The following is a 23,015-nucleotide window of genomic DNA, read 5'->3' on the forward strand; positions in this document are numbered from 1 at the left end:
TTTTAGGGTGTACATATACCACAGGATGTTTGGTGGCAAAACTGACTGGAGAAATCTGAAATTCTCCTCCTCTCTGGGTTCTTGCTTTTAGTACTACAGCCCAATTTGCTGCCCTCTCAAATCTGATATGACCACTGCTTGGGCAGGAATTTCAGTCTGTACTGAACTACACCCCATGATCTGGATTAAAATAACCCTTCCAAAAATGATTGTATTTAACATGGATCATTTCACAGAGTCTGTGAATGAGGCGATGTGAGCAAAAGCATCAAGTATATTCTGATTTGTATTTATCATTGAATCTGACTTATTATACAGCTTTGTCCAGAGAAATGAGGCCAAGAAATGAGCTGTGCTTTCCACCTGCAACATCTGCTCTCCATTCATCCAAATTTGCCATGTCTTCTCTCATTTTGCTACTCATGATTGTAATGGTGGGAAGGGCCTCCCTCTATCTCCAGTTTGCAGTATAGCCATTGCAAATTCCACACATTGTGGCTCATTGCAACTTGCCCCTCATGCAGGAGGAGCTTTCCAGTTGTGTTCTCAAGCCAAATCATAGATTCTTGGAATGGCTTGACTTGGAAGGGACCTTAAAGATCACGTAATTCCAACTCCTTTGCCATGGACACTTTCTACTAGACGAAGTTGCTCAAAGCCCTGTCCAACCTGGCCTTGAACACTTCTAGGGATGGGGCAGCCACAGCTTCTCTGGGCAACTTGTGCCAGGGCCTCACCCTCACAGTAAAGAATTGCTTCCTAATATCTAATTTAAACCTACTCTCTTCCAGTTTGAAGCCATTACGTTTGTCCTGTCACTACGTGCCCTTGTAAAAAGTCCCTCTCCAGCTCTTTTGTAGCCCCTTTAAGTATTGGAAGGTGCTCTAAGATCTCTCCAGAGCCTTCCCTTCTCTAGGCAGACCAACCTCAGTCCTTGCAGCCTGTCTTCACAGAGAGGTGCTGTGGATATAAAAGTGCTCTGAGCCCATGATTAAACTGTCAGTAGCCATAAAGCAGGTGGATTGTCTTTGCAGAAATGTAAGCTATACATAGACAGTTTATGGAGCCCCATAGGTACAAAAGTGTTCTCTAGTAAGAAGAGATAATTTATTCATAGCTTATACCCCCAAATCCCCATAAAAGAGGAACTGGGAATTTGAACTTTAATTTCTGCTAACATGAATTTTAATTTCTGAAAACATGGGGAAGGAACAAGTTTCCTGGTAAGATGAGGGCTTGGACCAAATTCCATGGGCCCAGTTGATTACTGAGTAGTGCAGAGTACCTGAAGTAAACCAAAATGAAGAAAATCCCAAAATAATGAAATGGAAAATGGAACAACAACAACAAAAAGTCCAGAAGGTCTGACACAGACTGTGGAAAGCAACTTCAGGATACTGAAGCAGTGCTTGACTTTGCCTCTGAAAATAGCTGGTGCCAGGGAAAACTAAGACAAACAGGAAATTGCCTTTTTTCTGACTACAGAAAGTTTTCGTGTGTTTTATGGATTTTTAATTAATTCAGGAAAAGAAGGCTGTCAAAGTGTCTTACCAAAATTTAAGAAGCACTTCATGCCATGCAACAAATGAAATGTGAGAGAATTTTTTTCCCAGAAAGTGCAAAGAGAAATTAAAACTGTAATTAAAAATTGATGTGAGTGATATGAGGCTGATGATCCATCATGGCAATTTTGGAAGGGAAACTGAATCTCAGATTTAAAAAATAGATAAGTAAAGAAAACTGAACAGGGGCATGAATTTTAGTTACAAGTAAAATCTGTGGAAGAAAAAAAATACCCTGAGGTAATTTGTTGGTAGGTGCAGGGGCAAAGATGTTGGACCTTGCAAGTAGAACTGAGAGTCCAAAACACCCCAAGAAAAATACCTAGGACTCCAGGGCCGGAAGAGCTAAGGTCAGTCAAGAGACAACACCTATCTGCAAAGGTTGTGCTAACTAAGAAGAAGGGGAACAGTACCTGCTGCACCACCACAGGGGACAACTCAAGCATTAGGTGCGTATGTTTGTTTTCACACTTGCAGCTTGTGGTCAGTGAACTCTCAGACTGGAAACAGATGCCTGGAAGCGTGATGGTGTCCTGTCACCAAGGGGAGTGTGAGCAGGCAGCCACACACAGAAGCTAAAGCCAGCGTGAGAGTAGCTTGCCTAGGTAAAGAAGTATGGGGATTAGATGTGTGAGTCAATAACAAAGCAGCAAAGGAAGATATTTGCAATATTATGAAAATAAAGGGTACACCTCAATGCAATAGGGGTGTGTCCAGCCCTTAATGCCATCATCTGTGTGCCCATTGAATACTGACTGACACATTGTCAAATAACATTGTGGTTTGGGCAAGCCAGGAACTGAGCTTTGCATAAAGGACTGGGTCAGCCTGGGAAGGATTCATAACTCCTAGGATCTAACTAAGTAAGCAGCTGTGCCAGGTCTGTGGGGTTGAAATGCCGTACCAGAGAGGTAATTGGTACAAATGTATATGGCAAAGCTATCACCCTGTGTCTGCCCTAAAAGGCAAAGTTTTGTGGGAATGGTGAGCCTGTAAGGATATCAGTGCTGGCCTGTAAGGATATTTGGTGGTGACTTAAATTTGCTGCTGGGTGAAGATGTTCAATGGATGCAATTCTAATCAAATGGACTGAGAAGCTGTGGGAACCAAAGGTGCCCTCCATGCCAAAACAGTGTATTGTTTCAATCTTCTTGTCATGCTGCAATCCCACCAGAAACCAGGGTTCAAAGAATCACAGTAATTAACAAAAGCTGCAGGAAGTTTCAGGTTTTTGTTTGGGAGATGTGAAAGTCTATTGTTTGTTTCATGCTATGATTGCTGAAAGAAGGCTTACAACTACCCTCTCTTCTCTGTTCCCCCACAAATATAAACGTTCTTTTTTCCCTTCTGCTGAAATTGTATGCCTTGTCAATTGAGTACGCAGCTGGGAGAGGTTTGGTAGCTGGGGATTGGTTTTCTAAATTTTTGGCAAATACAGTGAAATCCAGAGTTCATATGGATCATGTAATCATCAATATGATGATTACAATCTGTCAACATTTTGCATCCTTGTGCTTCCAGTGAACAATGATTATTGTTTTTCTAAAATGTTTGACAAATACAGCAACATCCAGAGTTCATATGGATCATGTAATCATCAATATGATGATTGCAATCTGTCAACCTTTTGCATCCTGGTGCTGCCAGGGAACAGTGATTAGCAGATCTGTGGCTCGTGGTGCTTTAGGAAATCTGAGGTCTTTACCTCTGTGTGCGTGGGTGGTGTGTCTCAGTCCTCTATCTTATGCGGAACTATCTGTCCTAGTTTAGTAGGGTTTTGTAAGACTTAATAGGAAATCTAAAACATGAAAGAAATATGTTGAAAATAATAGACTGAGGTCAGGGATGGAAAGTAAGTTTGGTCAGCAGTGTTGAGAAAGCTTTAGGTTGTGACGTATATTGTAACTTTAAGTGGTTTAGCTCCATGGGTAGAGAAATTTTAGGGACAGGTGTTGGCAAAGCATTTGTTGTGGTGAGCAGAAACAATTGGATGAGTAAATAAAAAAATGATCTCTTCCAAGAAGAATGGGCACGGAAGGGCTCCCAAACCCCACAGTGAGTGTCAAGGTGCTCTGAACTCAGGGTGTGCAGCACTTATCTGGCTGGGTGAAGCTTACCTGCTGCTGTTTGCCTTGTCTCAGACTCACTGAATTGCAGCTGCTAAATAGTTAAAAATAACAATAAAATTGTTTTAGCATCTGAAGTAGATATCTGGGCAGATATTTGACCTGTGCAAGGATTGTAGAGACTTCCTTAAACTTTACCTTTATTTTCTGAAAAGACATGAAGCCCAGTCTTGCACTGGTGATGTTGTATCAGGCTTGCATTTGGACAGTGGCATGTGGATGTTTCCAAAATATTACGTATTTGCTATATCTGTCTCCTTAGGAGCCCTTGGTCAGCACAGATAGCATAGGATAAAGTGCAAAAGCTACATCTGTCACCTAGAAAACTTGTTCTGGATAGATTGTGACTCCCTCAAATGTCTCAGCTTGGCTCACTGACCACTTAAGCAACTGGCATGGTGTTCCTATTGATTCAGGCTCCTGGTCAGCCAGGCATGCCAGGCAATGCTGGCTTTTCTCATGTTCACAGATCCTCTAGGCTGTCAGCACCAATATCACCTTCAAGTCCTTTAAATAAACTTGTGTGATGATTGGAACACTGAAACTTTCATTGCCAACAGGTTTTGGTGTGATTTTTTTTAACGCTCAATTCCTCTGTCAGGATATATTCAGTGACTTATATGCACTTTTGGTGTCTGGCTTTAGGCTTCTGGGCCAAGTAGTTTGAAGACAGTGGGAGAGAAATTTTATTCTTGTCCACCCCAACACAGAGAGTAACCAGCAGTGGACAACAGTGTGAGCCAGCGCACGTTGAACACAGGCGGATGTACAGGAAACCAGTTCTTCCCGTTGCTTCCTCCTCTTTAGGGAGGTTGGTCTTGCTCTGGGTAGTCATACAGTTCGTCTGTACCTTAAGTGCAATCCCAGTGCTTTTTCTCCTTTTCATATAGCACCAATGTAGTGGGAATGTCCTTTTCAGTCTCTCCTACACCAGCCTTTTCTTTGTACCATGTCAGAAGATGAATTAATCAACATGCCCAAGGTAAGGTGGCCCACACTGATGTCGTGCAACCTGAAAACCTAAGATTGTTTTGCATTTAAAACATTCTAGATGATAAACTGTAGCTGTTGGCCATGGTGCCTAGGAGTTTGTTTCCCCCATGTTACGGTCACAGAATTTCATGTATGTGCTGCAGTATGTGTTGTGAGTTGCCTTCTCTTTTCTCTTGCAGAAGTTCCATGGAGTTGGACTAAAATAAAGTTTTGGGATGTCTCTATTTGAATTAAAATTTGGAAAGAAGAAATTGAAAGGTGAGTGTGGTCTGATAATACCATTGTCACGGGTGACGAGGTAAGAAATACAGCACACGTGTGAGTCCTTGAGATCATGTTTGGGAGCATGTCCTGTACCCATAGAGCAGGTGGGGGAAGACACCTTTCTTTCCTTTTCCTGCATTTCATACTCCCTTGGACGAGTGCTGCAGGTTGTATACCAGTGAACAGGGGCACATCTGGAACAGAACAGGCTGCCAAGTTTATGCACCCATCATGGCATGTGATTGCTCTGGGGAAGTTGAGTTCTGATGGTTTCTTACAAGAATCTTTTACGGGAGTGTGTGGATGAGCAGTGAACAGTGCAGTGGTGTGATGCAGTCTTTTGATGATGAAATGTACCGATGCACCTCAAATTCTGTCTTCAGTTTTGAGCCCCTCACAGCAAAAAAGACATTGAGGTGCTAGAGTGTGTCCAGAGAAGGGCAGTGAAGCTAGTGAAGGGACTGGAACACACGTCTTCCAAGGAGCAGCTGATGAAGCTGGGGACGTTTAGGTTGGAGAAAAGGAGGCTCAGAGGGGACCTTATTGCTCTCTACAACAACCAGGAAAGGAAATTGTAGTGAGGTGAGGGTCAGTCTCTTCTCCCAGGTAACAAGTGACAGGATGAGATGAAATGGCCTCAAGATGCACCAGAGCAGGTTTAGATTGTATATTCGGGGAAATTTCTTTTCAGAAAGGATTGTCAAGCATTGGAACAGGCTACCCATGGCAGCAGTGGAGTCACCATCCCTGGAGGTATTAAGAAGTGATCTGGCACTCAGGGATGTGGTTTAATAGCGGAGTTGGCAGTGCTGGGTTAATGGTTGGATTTGCTGACTTTAGAGGTCTTTTCCAACCTAAACAATTGTATGATTCTATTTTATGATGGCAATGGCCAAGATATTCTCTTCAATGAGATGCAGGAAGAAGGGCAAATTTACAGAGATGCACCCTGAGACCACCCGAAAGGCTGCTGAGGGCAACACTAACTGTGGAGGAGGAACTTTTGTAATTCCTCCGTGTGAGCTCCATGTGGCATCCAAATAAATGTGTGAAGATAGTCAACAACCATCCTCTGCATCACAATTCTTACTGGACTTTGCAGCAGAAATCCCTGACGAGATGAATGCTTGGAAAAAGTCCTGTAACAAGGCTACTGTCATATCCCTTTTCAGCCTCTTAGGGTGCGTCTTCCATCAGGCTTTGCAGCAGGAGCCACTGAAACTAGTCTTGTGACTTATCACTCCACTCCCAGGCCCATTGTGCAATCCCTGGTCAGGGATCCAGGGATGCAGACATGGTGAAGAGGGAAAGTCTCAAGCCTTTCCTTTCAGAGTGTTCCTCCTTGTATTTGATGAATGCAGAGATTATTGGCCTACTCATGTTTTGACATGAAATTATTTTCCAGCCTCTCTGAGCTCAGAGGACTGAATAGCTTTTTCCCAGGGGTTTATTTTTGCAATTGTGCTGCTATTTCCCCTTCCTGGCACAGGGCAGGCTCTGAGCCCTGGTGTTAGGACAGGGGCATCCGTTTGCTGCTCTAATAATCCCGGGAGGGGAGGTAGTGATTGCTCCCAGGGAAGCGTCTCTGCCAGCCTGACATCTCTTTTCTCCATCTTGGCTTTGCAGATGAGGGAGCACAGGTTTGTCTGTGAGCCACTGTCCACTCAGGAAATCCCCACTTGTAAAGCAGTAGCTGTTCTGATTATCAAAAAGATTTTGTTGCTATATTAGGAAAGTTTTGTGCTTTGCATGTGTTTTACCAGGGAAATGTTCAGCCTGCCCCCTTCAACCTAGTGTTTAAGAAACTCAGATCTTCATAGATATAAACCCCACATTTTATAGGGAAACATAATTTAATTATTTTCACATTTGATCACCAGTTCAAAACCAATGAATGCAAACTGGAGGAAGTTCAGAGAAAGATAAAGAAATCTGGGGTGATCAGGGAGTGAGGAGCTTCCATAACAGGAAGCTAAAAGTGTGTTTTCTCCTCCTCTTTTATTTTTAATTATTTTGCCTTGCTTCCCAAAAGCTTAAAAGACTACGTTTGCTCCTTGCAAACATTTCACTGGAGCAAATGCCAGTGTTGAAGTGCTATTTTAATCCAAGAGTTTAAAAGCCTTCGTGTTTGCAGAAGTTCAAATGACAGTGCTACCTGAGAGCAGGCAAGGCTCTTCTGCAGGGAATATCCCATGTGCTCATCTCAGAGGGACAGTACTGCTCAAAGACCAAATTTCTGTTCCAAGAACAAAGCTGGATGACATTTAACCTTACCAAAGGTATGACTTTCATGGGAGGGAATGGATTACCTCAGGCGTTGGGTGCTGATCCTGGGATTGGGATTGCTCCCATGAGAACCAATGTTTCTCCACAGCAAGACATAGTTCTCACATGAGCTGAGATGCAGGGAAAATTGGATAGGTATAGTTTAGGAAGACAGGTCACATGGTCTAAATTTCTTGGAGAGAAGAGTCAGGTTTTTATAGTTTAAGTTCTTTATAGAAGTAATTAGGGATGTAACTGAAACTCAGTGCATGTCAGACACACAAAGACACCTGGAGGAAACCAGTTCCTGGATGACCTTGGTGAAGCTCTTCCAGGAGGAAGCAGGAAAGTAGATAAGCAGAAGTGATGTTCCTGAGGAAAAGATACCTGAGATCTTTTACACTGAGGTTTAACCTACAATAAACATGGGTGAAACGGAGAAGAAGGGGGACACTTTTCGTTCATCGAGTGTGTGGAAAGTGGGAGATGGCTAATAAATGTGGAATATCTCTGCTTACTGGCTTCACCCCATGGCAGTTTGACTCAGCATTGGATGGGGATAGTCAGGTACTGTCTATGAAACAGACAGAAATAGGGAGCAGGGGGAACTCATCTTCACAAACAGCATTATGCCAAGGCGTGTGCTTGCAGAAGAGGGAAGAGAAGTCATTGCTGCAGCTTCGTCTCCATAAGCCCAGACTGGGGGCACTGTGAGAGGAAGAGGAAGGTTATAAATTGAGCTAGGGCATTTGGAAAGCTTCACTGAGTTTTCCTTCTTGCTGCTGGGGACAGCCTGCTCTCCAGGGCAGCTGGGCTTTGAGCAGCTCATAGAGAAGGCTCTGGGCAGAGCTTGGCAGCTCATAGAGAAGGCAGCCCACGACTGGCTCTACAGAACATTGAGCTCAGCTGCCTTCTGGGATTCCCATTCTGATCTGGTAGGAAATGTCTCACCACAATAGACATTGAGTATGAAAAATATATTTATTTTTACTTAATTTCCCATGAGGGAAATAACTGTGAATTGAAAAAGTTCTCAAAGTTCGTTTCAGAGCTGTATTTATTTTTATGATTTTTTGCATCACTTCCTATCACTGTGTATTGCTGTTATTAACAACATGTGCAATTGTGTCAAGCTGTGGCATTACCAGCAGGTCTAGGAGATACTGTTTTCTAGTAAAGGAAATTATATGTGCCAGCCAGTCACTGTCAGAGTAGTTTTTAAAATAAAAACAAAGACTATTTCAGCTGCTTTTTTTGACATGCTAATATTAGTCAAAATATTGTGAACTACTGTTACATATAAAACAAGGATACAAAGTGATATAAAATTCTAAGCCAAAATTGGAAGGAAAAAAAAGAAATTAAAAGTTTTCCAAAATGAATAAGAGACAATTCCTACTGCTAATATATTTGAAAAATGTCTGCTTTCCTTCTGAAGTGGACTGAAACAAACACGAAAAGATGTACGTGCTTCTTGAGAAATAGTCTGTTGCCAGGCATTTCTGAGGTGTGGTGAGTCCCCACCTCTGTCCAGGGCCAGGACAGGTGGGTAAGACATGAGCAGGAGTAGGAAGGGAAGGAAAACCAGAACTGGTGTTATTGCAGGAGATGGGGAAAGGGGCTCTGTCCCTTCCCAGAAAAACCTAAATGGGAATATTTTCTGCTTTAAGGTTATCTAGCAGTTCTTCCAGGCCTGTATCCCAAGAGTCCTGTTTGACCACAAGTGTTGTACATGCTGGGCCAATCTGAGGCTTCCTTTTTGAGCTTTCTTTTCTTGTTTTCTCTCCCCTTATGGTGCTAATATAAAATGCTGCTTTTAGAAAAGGGCAGAATCTAACACTGAACTTTGTGTTCATATTAAAAATTTACTAGACCCAAGGCAGAAATATTTCCAGTTCACCCTCGGGGTTTTTTATTTCAGACCTTTCATCTGCTCTATGAAAATGGAGGTGTGTCAGTATATCTCCTAAGTGGGCCCTCTGTTAGTGATGCTAGTAAAAAAGTTGTTTTGCTTTAATACCAGGGACATACGAAATGTTTGACCTGTGTGAGAAATTCCACTACGTGTGGTGTTTGTTTGATGCTTAGCAGGAGGCTGAGCTCAGTACCAATCACCGAAGACACAGTCCATGACCACAAAAACATCTCTCTTGCATTTCATTTCTTCAGGAGAAAGGAGGATTCTTGGTTTTTTGAGGCAAAAGGACATAATAAATATATTTAATAATGGAGGAACCAGCAGAAGGAACAGGGCTAAACCCATTGGTGGTGATGTCTCTGTAAGGTCTTGCCGCAGGTTTTTTAAAATTAAATCCCTCACACTCAGCACAGTCTACTCAGTTTCACAGATGAAAATACAAGTGATTGCCAGCATAAATCCTCTCCAGCCACAGCAGCCAGAGACTCTCCATAGAAGAGGGGCCATCCAGACGTTAAAAATGTGTGGTTTTGTAGCGTGGAGCCCTGGAGAGCCCCTCCTTTGAGTCAATAATAAAAGACGTGTTTGTTTGCCAGGCAGCTGGGCATGTTCCCTCTCCGAGCTGGGCTTGGCTCTGACCTTCCTCTCCCCATTTCCATCCCACCGTGTTCTCATGGCTCCTCCTGCCCCAGCCATGCTCACTGAACCCTGCCAGGCTCTGGCTGCAGTTCAGGGCTGGGATGGGCTTTGGTTTCGTACCGCAGAGCAGCAGGCACGCCGGCACCGGTCAGGTTACAGTGTTGGGTTGACACTCAGGTAATAGGGGTTCAGCAAAGGTCTGTGTCCCAGGCTGGCTGTGAAGTATAGATATTTATGCACCGTGACCCTCCAGACCTTTCATATGGCTCTTACCTTCACCCACCTATCCTCTGATCCATATTAAATGCCAAGCTTCTTGGGTAAAGATCCCTGGCTTTGGTTTTGTATAGAGTTCACTCGTTGCAGCTCTGATCCCAGGAACTCACTACTGGGTTATGAACGTGAAATCCTATGCTATCAGTGCTATAAGAAATAATCCCATTCTCTTTAACACAATGGCAGGGTCTCTACCCAGATACAGCACCTGCAAATTGAGACACTTGTTGCATGGTTCCTTCATCTCTTAGGATTGCAAAAATGGGCAATTATTGCTTTAAGGTGCAAGGAGATTTTGGCTATTAGCTTGTATAAGAACCTTCTTAGGGGAAAAGATTTTAGTTGCCTAACACACTATGTGATGACTTGCCCTCTCCCAAGGAGTTGCCTTTCAATTGACACTGTAATTGTGTGTTTTTTGAGAGGAGGATAGAGGTACTGACTCACCATGGCAGAGTTTATTCAGTCACTTGTGCACGTGGAGGAACAGTCCAGCAAAGACCAGCAGACACGGCTGGGATTTCTCTGCCTGCAAAGAGACGGGTGATCTCCTGGGTGCTGGATGCGAGGTGGCACTTGTGCCATTGCTGAGAGTTGATGCCAAAAGCTGGGTCACACAGCAATGATGAGGTGCCCAAAAGTGGAGACAACAAAAGTTGAAGGAAGATAGGACAGGAAGAGGTGGCAGGAGGCACATCATGAGATGTGAGACTGGTTGGGAGGGAGATTTGAATTACAGTCTCAGAAGGGTCAGTTATGTGCCCTGGGGATCAGAGTGACTGTGTTACAGCTTTCACAACTTGATAAGGGTTAACAGCTTTGCTAAGAACCATGCTATATGGGAATCCAGGGAGATGAGTCCAGCTCCTGGATGCCACTCTTTGTAGCTGGTCCAGGGCAGAGTTTTTGCTCTTGAGGTCACTTCTTTAAAGGGTGGAGTAGAGATTATTATTTTTACAGAGTTTATGTTGTCTCTCTTCTGTTGTCAGGGTTAGTTACGCAGACGCTCCCCTAATTGGGCTGTGTTCATTTCGTGCATGAGGTATCAATGCCTAGTTTGCATAGGACTTGGCAAAACCAGGCAGATCTTAATTTCCCATTTCTTGAAGCCACAAGACCCAATATCTACAAAACTTTTCCAATACCCTGTAAAAGCATTGCTGTTGGCACATTCTCCTTAGCATAAACCAGAAACAAATTTCCAGGCTGTCTGACCAGATTTTGAGTCTAACCTTTTGCAGGACTTTTCCGTGCAGCAGTCCTAAATGAAGAAGGCTGGTGGGCTGGCCAGTTACATTTATAGCTGATTTTTGGCATGGGTTTAATTTTATTACATACAGATGTTATTCTGCGGTTTAGCTCCTAAAACTGTCTGCCTGAGAAAACAGGCACTTTCCCAGTGACTTGGTCTCAGTGGTTAGACCAAGAACTGGGCACTAAGCCATATTTATGTGCACCAAGTTTCCACTGATGAATAATTTAAAATAGTGTTCAGTGGCAGTGAAATGATAACTTGGAGCACAAATACTATTCCTTCTTTCCAGTGAGTGCAGTTTGCAAAAGCAGAACATTTGAGTTACTTAGAGATATTAAAAAGTTTCAAGAAATTAAAAACTTCTCATCTGATATCCCTACAGCTTTCCCCCTCCCTTTTTCCTCATTGCTTTCAGAATCAACAGGGCATGATAAGACATGCATGCTTGGATCTGCAGCCAAAAAACCCTGAGTTATGGTTTCCAGACAAAGCTGGTGTAATGCTTGACTTTTCCTATATTTTTGTTTATTATGATCATCCAAGAGGCTTAATTTCTGTCCAAACTGTTCCAAAACAAAAAGGAGTCACATGGTCTGTGGTAGTTGAGAACTGCCGGGTTAGGAGGCACAGCAGTAGGATCTCACAGTCCTCAGCTGGTAAAAATGAACCCACTGAGGCAGTATTTCCCTGTGTGTGTGGTCAGAGTGGTTCTCCTTTGGTGTAGCCAGAAGACAGAAAGTTCTTGCTGATGCTGTTGGATGAGGCTCCCTGTGCAATTTATTGTGGTTTTTCTTGATTTAGCCAAAGGTATTGGCTGTTACCCAGTAGGAAGAATTAAATTCTCATCACTAGAAATTAGTCTCATGTTTTGGCCTTTAAGGACATTGCCTCTGAGAGGGATGGATGGCTATGGCAGCCAGAGGCTCCATTCAGTTTTGAACCAGGTTCAGAGTTATCTGGGGCCTTCAGAAATGTGTTGTCGTAGAAAACCTGCCCTTAGGTGCCGTATGATCAGGCATGGGAATGCAGTGCCTTGATTTTAATTTGTGTTCTGTTTCATGTCCCGCTGCTTCATGTTTCTGTGCCATCCCTGAGCCATTTGCAGCCGTTTGTGTGGCTAACATAAAAGCCATTTGGAGAATGTTATCTCTCACTGTGCTGAGAAGCTGGTCTCCTTTCCTCACTGGAACACATGCATGTGTCAGCTTGTTTCTAAGAGCATTTGAGACCCTTGAATTCAAATTCGTGTTAAGTGCCTCTGCCCTGGTTGCAAAGACCCTGGGGGCGACCTGAGGAAGGGGATGGCTGGCTCCTTACTCTCCCAGCAAGCCCTGGTAAGAGCAAAGGAGCTCACAGTGCTGCCTGCAGCACTTGGATTTCTGTTTCTGCGTGCAAAGCAGAAGGTCACTGAGGACTTCAGAGACTCTTAGAAGCCTGCGTGTGACACTGAGGCTCTGCTGTGTAGCCCAACAGGCTTTCAAGCTCTATCATCTGTTCCTATTTACATTAATGCCATTTCTCTTTTCTGTGCGATTTCTTTAGATTGGAAGCCCCTGGGAAGGGAGAAGAGCAGCACTTACTGTATGGCAGGAAACATGCGAGTGTTGGGAAGTTCTGTTTGTAACAAATAGCTTTATCTTTCATCGGCTTTGATAATACTGGTTGCTCTCAGGAAGATTCCTGAAGGAGCACATAACTCAATAGTTGAAGCCCAGCGAGTCTGGACCTCTTGAGCTCTGCTTCTGTTTTCCTCTGGGGCACCAGATAAGTCACTCTGATCTCTCAGTACTTTGTTCTCCCCATTGTGAAGGATGAGAAAAATGTGTCCAAGGAAAGCAGTGAAGGATTAAGCACTTTGAGGGCCTTGAATGAAGCCTCTGTGGTTGGTCTGAATCACCCAGTTGGGGCAGATGGGAGCTGATTCCAAAGTGACTGACACAACTGGATGTGCCTGAAGAAGGGGAAAAGCACATTTGCCTGCTAACATAGCTTTACATTAGTGCTTAGAGGGCTTGATGAAAACAGTCCACAGACAGAAACCAAAAAATGGTGATCTGAAAAATGGCTTAAAAATTAGGGATGCTGTGTTATCTGTAGGGTCATTGGAGGGAAAGGAGGAAGGATAGCAGTTCAATGTACTGAACAGCTTAGATGTTTGCTAATGCAAGAGTGAACAAACAGGAAGAACTAGATGTCTCAACACATCATTTAATAGGTGTAGCAGACACGTGCTGTGATAACTCATGAGGCTGGAATATTAATAGAAAAGAATAAAGCTAATTCTGTAAGGTTAACAGAGGTTTTCCTTGTATGACTGCGTGGTCTGAGATGCAGCGTGAAGAAAGACATGAACAAATTGCAGAACTCTGAGTAATGCTACAAGGGTAAATAACACATCCATTGCAAACTGAGAAGGGCAGTCTTCTGTGAAAAAAAAATAAATAATAGTTTTCCGAGAGGCAGGGCATGGTGGCAAATGAAGAATTCTAGCTGTGCAGAGGCAGAGTTGGAGAGGAGCGTAGAGGAACCTGACTTGTTCAGTTGGCACAGAGTTTTGGTGCAGAGATGGGCAATTTTTTGTAGCTAGAGAGGAGGTTGTTCCAGAACTGATTCCCTCCAAAAGGGAGGGAATGGGAGGAGCTGGCTGGTCCTGTGAAAGCAGAAGGGAGCGTAAATAGGAATCATTATGAAATGATGGGATGATACTTAGAAAACATGACAATAGGAAATTGTTTGAAAATGACTTCAAGAAGGAAATCTTCAGTAAATATGAAGAACTAGTAACTGAGATCTCATGGGAAGGAATTCTAGGGTGGAGGGAGAATTAAACAGAGCTATCATTTCCTTAAATAATTGATATTAGGGGCACATATAATATTAATTGATCTTAAGAACACTTATGTTATTATTTGATATTAAGGGCACATCTAGAAGTTATCACCTTTCAGGGAAAGGCTCAGAAGGATGAGTAAAATGGTGAAATCCCAAGCTTCACATTTGCTTCAAGCAGAGGAAGGATGCCTCTAGGAGGTGTAAAACAGCTTGTTTTATCCAGGACAAACAGTGTGGAAAAGGCTCAATGTGAGAAAACGCTATCAAGGACATAAAGGGCAATAAAAGTTGTTCTGTAAAAGTTGGGATCTCTGGGGTTCTGTAACCCTTCTAGTAAGAGGGAGATCAAAGACAGTTTATGTCTGCTGCTCAATGCAAAAAAACCTAGCAAATAAGCCTAAGAAATCAGAGGGGTTTTGTTGTGTTTCTTTTTTTTTCTTCTTCTTCTTTTTTCCTTTTTTTTTTTTCTTTAGACATCTAACATAGTAGTTGCCAAAAACAGAGGAGAAGGGGGGAGGTTTTGGGCTGCAGTAGAGAGAGAATGGCTTGGCTGTGTAAGGTAAAGTATGCCCGGGAGTGCTGCTGCCTTTGAGAGTTTCTGGTGCACAGGCATGCAAAGTTCTGGAGGCTGGGAAGAGAGCAAGCACAGCATCTATCTTGAAACAGGAGAAAAAGAAAAGCTGAGCAATTACAGATGGATTGGCTTCACCTGAGTAAAGGTTAAAACAATCCAACAAACCACTTCAAAGTAATGAGAAGTGTGTGTGTGTGTGGAAGAGATGATTAACAGTCCGCAGTCCTGAAAAACTGCATCAAACCAAAATTAATTCTGTTTTAGTGGTAGCCAGAGGGCTATTGAAAAAGCCTTAGATAGCTGCCATGTATCTTGACTGTCACTTGTGGCATTTTTACAAGTAAATGGGAGATACATACTTGATATAAAATCACAGTACAGTTAGTGCCAGATTTTTCAGGGGAAAAAAAAGGCATTAACAACAGATATTGATGACTGATTATGAAACTTGAGAGATCCATCAAGGCTATATCCCATCCTGAGTCTGGTATTCAATATTTACTTCTACATCTTGGCTGACAGAATAAAGAACATGTTTAGTACATCTGCGAATAGCACCTCGCTGGCAGGAGCTGCGTACACACTGAAAGATAGGGTTAGAATTGGCTACTTGGAGAAATAGTCTGAAAGAATTTGGACGCAGTTCAGCCAGGAAAAATTAAAGATTTGCATTCCCTGATGAGGCATTGGCTCTGCTGGAAAGGATCTGCCAAAATGGATCATATTCTGAGGAGCCTCTGCATGCTGGCAGTGCATAAGGATATTACTTTAAATTACTTCTAGGTGAATTCTTACATATAATATGCATTCTCTGCAAAGTAAGTGGAGTGTTCCTTGTGCTCTAATCAGCTTTGGTAAGGCCTCAGCTGCAAACTATGGCCCATTTTGGCCACTGTGCATTCAGAGTGGGTTGAACTAGCTGGGAAGCCCACTGGAGTGGCAAGACTGATGGTATTACTGACAGATTTATGCAAGAAGTGACTGAAGAAACTGGAGTTGCTTACCCTTGGGAAGACTACCATAAGGCATAACAGCCCTCAGTACATATGAACTCAGATCACAGAACCATAGAATCCCTGCACAGGACGGTTTCAAGAATCACACCACATGCCTGACAGCATTGTCCAAACACTTGAACTCTGGCAGGCTTGGTGTTGTGAGTACTTCTCTGGAGAGCCTTTTCCAGTGCCCAGCCACTCTCTGAGTGAAGAACCTTTTCCTAATATGCAGCCTAAACCTATCCTGACACACTTTCATGCTGTTCCCTTGGATCCTGTCACTGGTCACCAGCAAGAAGAGATTAACACCCTCCCCTCCACTTGTAAGGTATGAGATCTCCCCTCAGTCTCCTCCAGGCTGAACAAACCAAGTGACCTCAGCTGCTCCTCATGTGGCTTCCAGTCTAGGCCCTTCACCATCTTCATGGCCCTCCTTTGGATGCCCTCTAATAGCTTTTATATTTTTCTTATACTGTGGTGCCCAAAACTGTACACAGGACTCAGGTGAGGCTGCACCAGCACAGAGTAGAGAGGGACAATTCCCTCCTTTGACTGTCCCTACTCTGTGTCCTTGGCAAGTAGCACAAGGAACTGAGGGGAATAAGAAGAGCACCTTTGACCATCCCAGGAGAAGATAAAACCTCCCTAAATTGAAGTAATTTTATGTTAGATAATGAAGAAAAAAAGTCCCCCAGGGGAAGGATACTGCAGTCCTAGAATAGGCAGTTTGAAGAACAGCCATCACTGGAGCTTTCCATGACATTTATTGGAGTGACAGGTGAGACTCTGCCTTGAGGTAAAGGGTAGATTTGATGACCTTTTGATATCCCTTCCAGTAGTTTTTGATTTCATGATAGCTACAGTGGTGGTGTCCCATCTGTGGGATGATGCTCAGAGATGCACTTGTACTGGAGGAAGGGCACCAACAGTAGGTTGATGGCAATAACTCCAGAGACTTCAGGGGGAAGAGATGGAGCAGGACAGAAATAATGACACCACTAGTTAAGTGGCAATTCTTACCCAAGAGTTTACAACCTGTAAAACCAGCACTGGCACTGCAGTGAGTTGTCTTGGCATAGGGTGTTAGAGTGCTATAGGACCAGTCCACAGTGCTGCTCCATCAGTGTCACCACCCTCTCCAGTTCCCTGACATGGGGTAGTTGGCACAGGGCAAAGATTCATGGTGCCATTGCCTTTTAGCAACTCTGCTTTCATTTTCTGATGCTTCATTCATATCTCTATTGACTCCACTTGCCCTCAAGCATGTCTGATGCGTTTCTTCTTCTTTTCTTCTTTACAGAGGAAGAGAGACAACTTCAAGCAAACAACCGGGATTTTAATCTGCAGTTTGAATATGCTGTAAGTAACCAGTGTATGTTGTTTCATGGAGATGTAGTCACAGATGTGGCTGCATCTGCTTCACGTCTTGAGTGTTGTGAACAGAACTACACACCAGCCATGGATCTGCAAACCAGGCAAACACATGCCAGGTGAACCATCAGAAATGGATGGCTGCTGAGTCAGCCTGCAAAATGGGCAGTTGAAGGAGATCCGATCCTGGAAAAGCATGACACAGTGGCATTACACGCTTCCAGAAAATTATTTGTCAGTCAAAGCATTTGCAGGATCAGGCTGCAAGGCTTTTCAATAATGGAACCTGGGGAGGGGTGGGGAACTTTTCTGTGGAAATGTGTCTCCATTTAAAGTAAAACATGAAAGGAAATGTGTCAGTTCCTCAGCTCTTGGAGTGAAATCCTCTCTGTCAGGAAGGTTTTGAATCTGGACCTTGTGGCTTCCTGCCAGCTTTTTTGCCAACTCCTTAACAGCCTACTTAGGTTCACATTGTGCAGTTAAATCTGTGACTCCAAGGAGCGCCTTGACACGGGCTGGCTGTGACCCAGATGTGCCAGGCTAATGTGCCAGGGAGCCCCTTCAGCAACTTGATTTCTGAAGCACGTGCAACATTTGTTGATGCAATGTGAGGAGGAGGAGGGCTAGCTCAACCACTAGAAGTGTCCTGCCTGGCCCCAGGGTCCTCCCCTCCAGGAGGCCATCCTGAAGCTGAATTGTTTCAAAGTGTTTGCAGCTGGCAGTTAATAGTGAAATAAATTTTGTGCATTTTTCTCCTCTGAATATCTGAATTCCAGTGCTGAAATTAATGATTCAGTTACTTACAAGTATTTTTCTTGGTAAAATCTGAAAAAACTCATCATTTTAGAACACTGTAACTTCTCATGAGGTCAACAGTCTGACTTGCCAACAGCTTGGACTAATGGCAGCATTAACTGGATGGTTTTCAGTGGTCACTTTTCATCCACAAACTGCATAACACAGGTTAGAGTCTTCAAAGGTCCAGAGCTGCTGCATGAGTCCTGAATGTGAAATAGAAGTTAATATATGTAAAGGACTATGCAATGTGAATGTCTTATCAAGACTGGTGATTTGAGACTGGGAAAGTACACTTGATTTGCACAGAACCTGCCCATAGCATACTGGGGTGGGTGTTGCCACTACATATGGATTTGTCATCTTCCATTGAATGATTGCTATGTGCTGTAGGGGAGCAGGAAAGTAGGAGGGAGATGGGCAATGGTGTCAGGGTAGAGAGAACAAGCAACTCTTCTGGTTACAAGCCTATTTCTGTGAAAAGCCATTCATAAAACTGACTTTGCATGACATTGCTTCCCAGCTGATTGCTTATATGCCCAGGGATTTGCAAATAGCCACATTTAAGTAGATGACTTTAAGAACTCTTCAGAATTTCCATAAGTTTATGATTAGGTGTTCAAGTGAAGGCAGCCAAAAAGCTAGCTCAGTATAATCTGTTAAAACTTGGCAATGAGTTTCAGTAATCCTGCCCCTCATTTTAGTCAGCTCTGGCTCATGATTTCAGGAGTCCAGTGTAGACTGAGGCTTAGGAAATCCAGAAAACTGCCCCAAAAGAGACAAGCCTTCCAGTGGTAAGTGGATGGTGAGGTACTAACAGACCGTAGGTGGTGATGCAAGCACTGCCCTAACTAACGGCTCTACATCCTCTCCTGGGCTGCTTATTTCCAGTAAGCCCTGGCCAAAGTTCAATTTGTTTAACCCCACATTCCTATGGTGTATGAAAAGGACTAACTTTGCTCATAAATTGCTTCATATCCCATGCTATAGATTGCTGGATGCATCTGCAGATGCCAAAAAGAGAAATAGTCTCCTGGTACCCTCCCATAAACGTACACATGATGCTCCTTAAAGTTAGCTCTTCCAGGCAAACGTCAGATTTGGGCCCCTTCCTAACGTTCAGATTTGTCTGAACATCGTGGGGTTGCACTGCTTTAGCACATGGATGTGGCCCAAGGAGAAAGAAAACCCACCAAGATCCAAAGGAAACCCACCAATATAACAAAGTATTTTAGACAGTAAAAGCTGCAGGAGTAAGGTTTAATTTACTTGGTAACTTAAGGCCACATTAGCTGTAAAACCTATAGAACAGGTTCTTGTAACAATGCTAGATGAGGCAGTAAATGTTTCTTTAGGGTGAGGCAGTTGCTGAGAAAGGCCAGTAAGGAAAAAGAAAGGGAAATGCAAACTGAGCTGTTGTGTATTGCCTTACTACTGCAGCCAGGCTCCATGTCCCAGCTGGTGTGAAGGTTTGAGCCTTTCACTAAAAGGAGAGTCTCTATTATGTAGGCATAGATCAAAGGTACAGATATGCTTTGTCCTCCTTTAATCTCAGTGAGAACAGGGAAGTGGGAAAGTACAACCAGAGGTGGGTGTGTTGTCCCTGAATATCGCTATCCCTGGTGGGACTTTGTCCCTTCCCAATGCAAAGTTTACAGGATATCTGTGAAGGGAGAAGAGAGGAGCTGATAAAGACTTGAAAACTCTATTGTGTGTGACATCAGCTCTGGCAGCTGCTGAAAGCTGGCCCTCCTGGTATGAAGGGAGACTCCTGAATATGCTGAAACCAGCTTTGCAGGAACCTGATGCTGCTCTGTGGAAAGCCATGTCAGCCAATGCATGCAAGGGCATGTCCAGATCCATCACACCAGAACTTGCAGAAAACTTTAGAGGGCAAATTCCCTTCCAGAGCTCATCAGAAAATACACAAGTTGCTAAACTGCAGAGTGTCCCTACCATGCTCCTCCAGCCACGGAGCCTCTCTAGCTGAGCAGGAGGGTTAGAAAATAAAACTAAATTCAAAACAAAGTGCTGTGCAGTTAACTGGAAGGGCTGAGTGTGAAGGTAGGTACTACCCACCAGCTGACAAAATTAGTTAGGAATGACTCAGAAACCAAGTGTGAATGAGTGGCACGCAAAGGCACCTGGAACAGCACAAAAAAGGACTCAATATAGGTCAGTAAAAATGAAAAGTCAAGTCCTAATCCCATGTTTATTCACACTGCCAGTGGAAAGAGCCTTCTTGAATTCAGTAAGAGGTGGTTTGTCTGTGTAAATAAAATGAAAAGCAGGGTGGCAGATGTGGTACAGAAAGATGTAAGGGCTTTAATCAAGGTTCTTATCTGAGTCAGTTTAATCTGTCTGCACTGTCCCCAGTCTGTCCGCACTGTCCCCAGCACAGCTACAGAGGGGACTGCCCTTGTGGGTCCACCACGATGGGCTCTACATCAACATTCTCGAGAAGGAAATCTCTTCTAAAGGCTTTTAATGTTTGCTCTGATCCCAGTTCCCTTTTATTTCTTCGCTTTCACATTGGAATTTAGCACAGCTGCACTGGGACGTCATGAAGGGCTGTGAAAACAACTTTGAAATTGGCTTTCAGACAATAGGAGAGGAAATTCAGGGCCTATGAGTCAATGACAAATTTCATCTTGGATCAGGATTCAGGGTCAAACATTCTTTTGTCAGAACCAGCAGCAAGGGGGCCACTTGGACTCTGCTTTTGTTTTCTCGGGTCACCTGATAAAGTCTTTAGTGAAATAGGAGGGATGTATATAACTTCCTATGGCCAATACACATTGCCCTTGGCTGGATCAGCAGCTGGGTTCTTATCTCTTTGAAATTTAATCGGAGAGCAGGGAGCTTCAGTAGTGGATTCAGACTCTGCTTTTGAAGCACCTTCTCTGTTTGCATGCTTTGATCTCAGAAGGATGCCTTGTAGGTTATCCTCAAGGACTTTATCAATGTGGTCAGGGTAGTGGCACCAGGCCCTGTCTTCCCATCTCAAACTTCAAATGCCTCCCAGTGTCCTTCATGCTCAAGACCAAAGGGAGTATCATCTGATCAAGTGACAAGTGGTCTGAGCAGCCCCTGAATGAATAGATGCAGCAGCAACCTGCAGTACTCCTGCATTTAGAAAGGTGTTAGCTGGATTCATATAAAGACCAGCTGAAGCACTGTCAGGGAGCAGCCAGAGCAGGGCTGCCCTACAAGAGGGCCAAGCTGGGAGTGCGTGTGGAGGTGATCCCAGCTCAGGCAGAGCCCTCACTGACCAGGGTGCAGTCCTGCAGCATCTGGCTGAGGGAGACAAGGCAGGATGCTGGTAATGGGGCCCATCCTGACCATCCCAGACAAGGTAGGGTGATGAACCAGGTCCAGGGCCCACCTGGGGAGCCAGGAAGGAGCAGTAGTCTATAGGACAAGTCCAAGGTCCATTCAGGAGGTAGAGCTGGATAGGTCTGTCTGGAAAACTAGGACAGATGTCAGTCTGGAGAGAGGGACTCCTACAGTGTAGCTTAGGTGAGGATAGAAGGCTCAAGGCTGGGCTAAAATGAGCTCCTGCGGTTGTGGATTGAGACACCAGGTGAGGTTAAGGCCGTTAAGGCATATTAGGGCCCTGATAAGCACATTAAGGTTGAGCTGTGCCAGATGTGAGCTTCACTGAAGTCTGTATATTCTCCTTTGGACCAAGTCTTTCACTCTTCATCAGACGAGACCTCATGGAGACAAAACTGATCATACTAGGTGGGAATCTTGTTGTATGAGACCCTAATGAACAGAGTATAGTGGTAGGGAGTTTGCCTCCTTTGCACCACTCAGCAGTGCTCTGCCCTTCTCTTCTCTCCTCCTTCCTTCCAGGCAGCAGCTCCAGCTACTGAGCTGAGCCAGAGGAGAACACAGTGTAGTCAAAGAGGATGACTGACTTTAGGTCCTGTGCTTGACCCACCTGTGAGTAATGACATGAGGTTGTCAAGCCTTGGCACCTCTGTGTCCTCCTTTGCACCACCATGATGAGGACACTCACCACAGGGATGATTAACTGCTCAGTAAATGGGATAACAGCAGGCAGAAGGAACAGCACAGGAAAACACAACCAGTGACCACATTTTCCTAGAGACTTTCCTGGAATACCGAATATGTGATGAGATCCTGGAACTTGTTTTATTAGTACTGCCAAGAGGGGGCTGAGGGGTTAGATATGTAAGAAATGCCCATTGTTTTTGTGTTGAAAGAAAAAAAGAAAAAAAAAAAAGAAAAAAAGGGGAAAAAAGACCAAAAATTGTGGTTTGGTTTTAGTTATTTTTATTTCTGGTGTTTGGCCAGTCTTTTACTCCTGGGAGTTTATTTTTTTACAGGGACCTTTACAGGGACCAGATTAACACCATTACATCCTGTTGCCCTTTCTCAGTGTTCTGTAGAGTTCGGGCTGCTGCCCACCATCAGGAATAAGGCAGTGAACTTTGAAGGCTTAAAACTGATCTCATCTGACTGTTCTGTACTCCCTGTAGAAGCAAAGCCTCTGTGGCACCATGTGCACTGCTACATGAGTTTGTTAAATATCTTCCTGAGCACATTCACAGCCCTACGGTCACATATTCGCTTTATAGCATCTGCATGCTTTCCAGTAGTGCTGCTGCAGTCAAACAAAATGCCATGGAATTGTGCTCCCGCTGCCTCCTTGCAAGGCTTTATCAAAACACCTGGGAAAGACATTTCTGCTTCTCAGCTGTTCATCAGTCTGTACCTACTGCTACGCGGGTACCAGGGAAATTGCCACGTATTGTGGCATAACACCTCCCTGTGGGATTGCTGAAGTTTTGCTAAAATTTTCTTTGGGCTAGTTTGTCCAGCTACTGGGAACTATTATTTCACTGAGCCAGGGGTATACATTCAGAGGGTCAATACCCTGCCATACCCTTTAGTCCCTCATAATCTAGCCACAAAAGCAGCAGCGTCTCTTATTTCTAGTGACTTTTGTGGTGAGAAGATGATTTGTTTGCTCAGCGAACAAAGGTAGGAACCATCTGCTGAGTTTTGCCTGCAGTCGGACGTCACAGGCAGGCTTCTGAAAACACCCCCAAAGTAACAGCTCATCCTCCAGATCTGGACTTGTGTAACTGTGGCGCGATGAGCGCTATTCTTAGGGA

The 23,015-nt window shown here is 44.0% G+C and overlaps 1 protein-coding gene across 5 annotated transcripts in view; it reads left to right on the forward strand.

The window, feature by feature from the left end:
• Window positions 1-23,015, forward strand: part of LOC113957683 (phospholipid-transporting ATPase FetA-like) — a 93,379-nt gene that overhangs the window by 24,228 nt on the left and 46,136 nt on the right. For all 5 annotated transcript variants that reach the window (XM_027665348.1, XM_027665352.1, XM_027665349.1 and 2 more), the window contains 2 exons: window positions 4,861-4,939; window positions 17,003-17,061. In XM_027665348.1, the coding sequence (XP_027521149.1) occupies window positions 4,897-4,939; window positions 17,003-17,061 (102 nt within the window). In that variant the 5' untranslated portion in view covers window positions 4,861-4,896. The remainder of the gene's footprint in view (window positions 1-4,860; window positions 4,940-17,002; window positions 17,062-23,015) is intronic.

This window comes from Corapipo altera, unplaced genomic scaffold (assembly GCF_003945725.1).
Source record: "Corapipo altera isolate COAL_440 unplaced genomic scaffold, ASM394572v1 61045, whole genome shotgun sequence".
In the NCBI taxonomy this organism is placed as follows: domain Eukaryota; kingdom Metazoa; phylum Chordata; class Aves; order Passeriformes; family Pipridae; genus Corapipo; species Corapipo altera.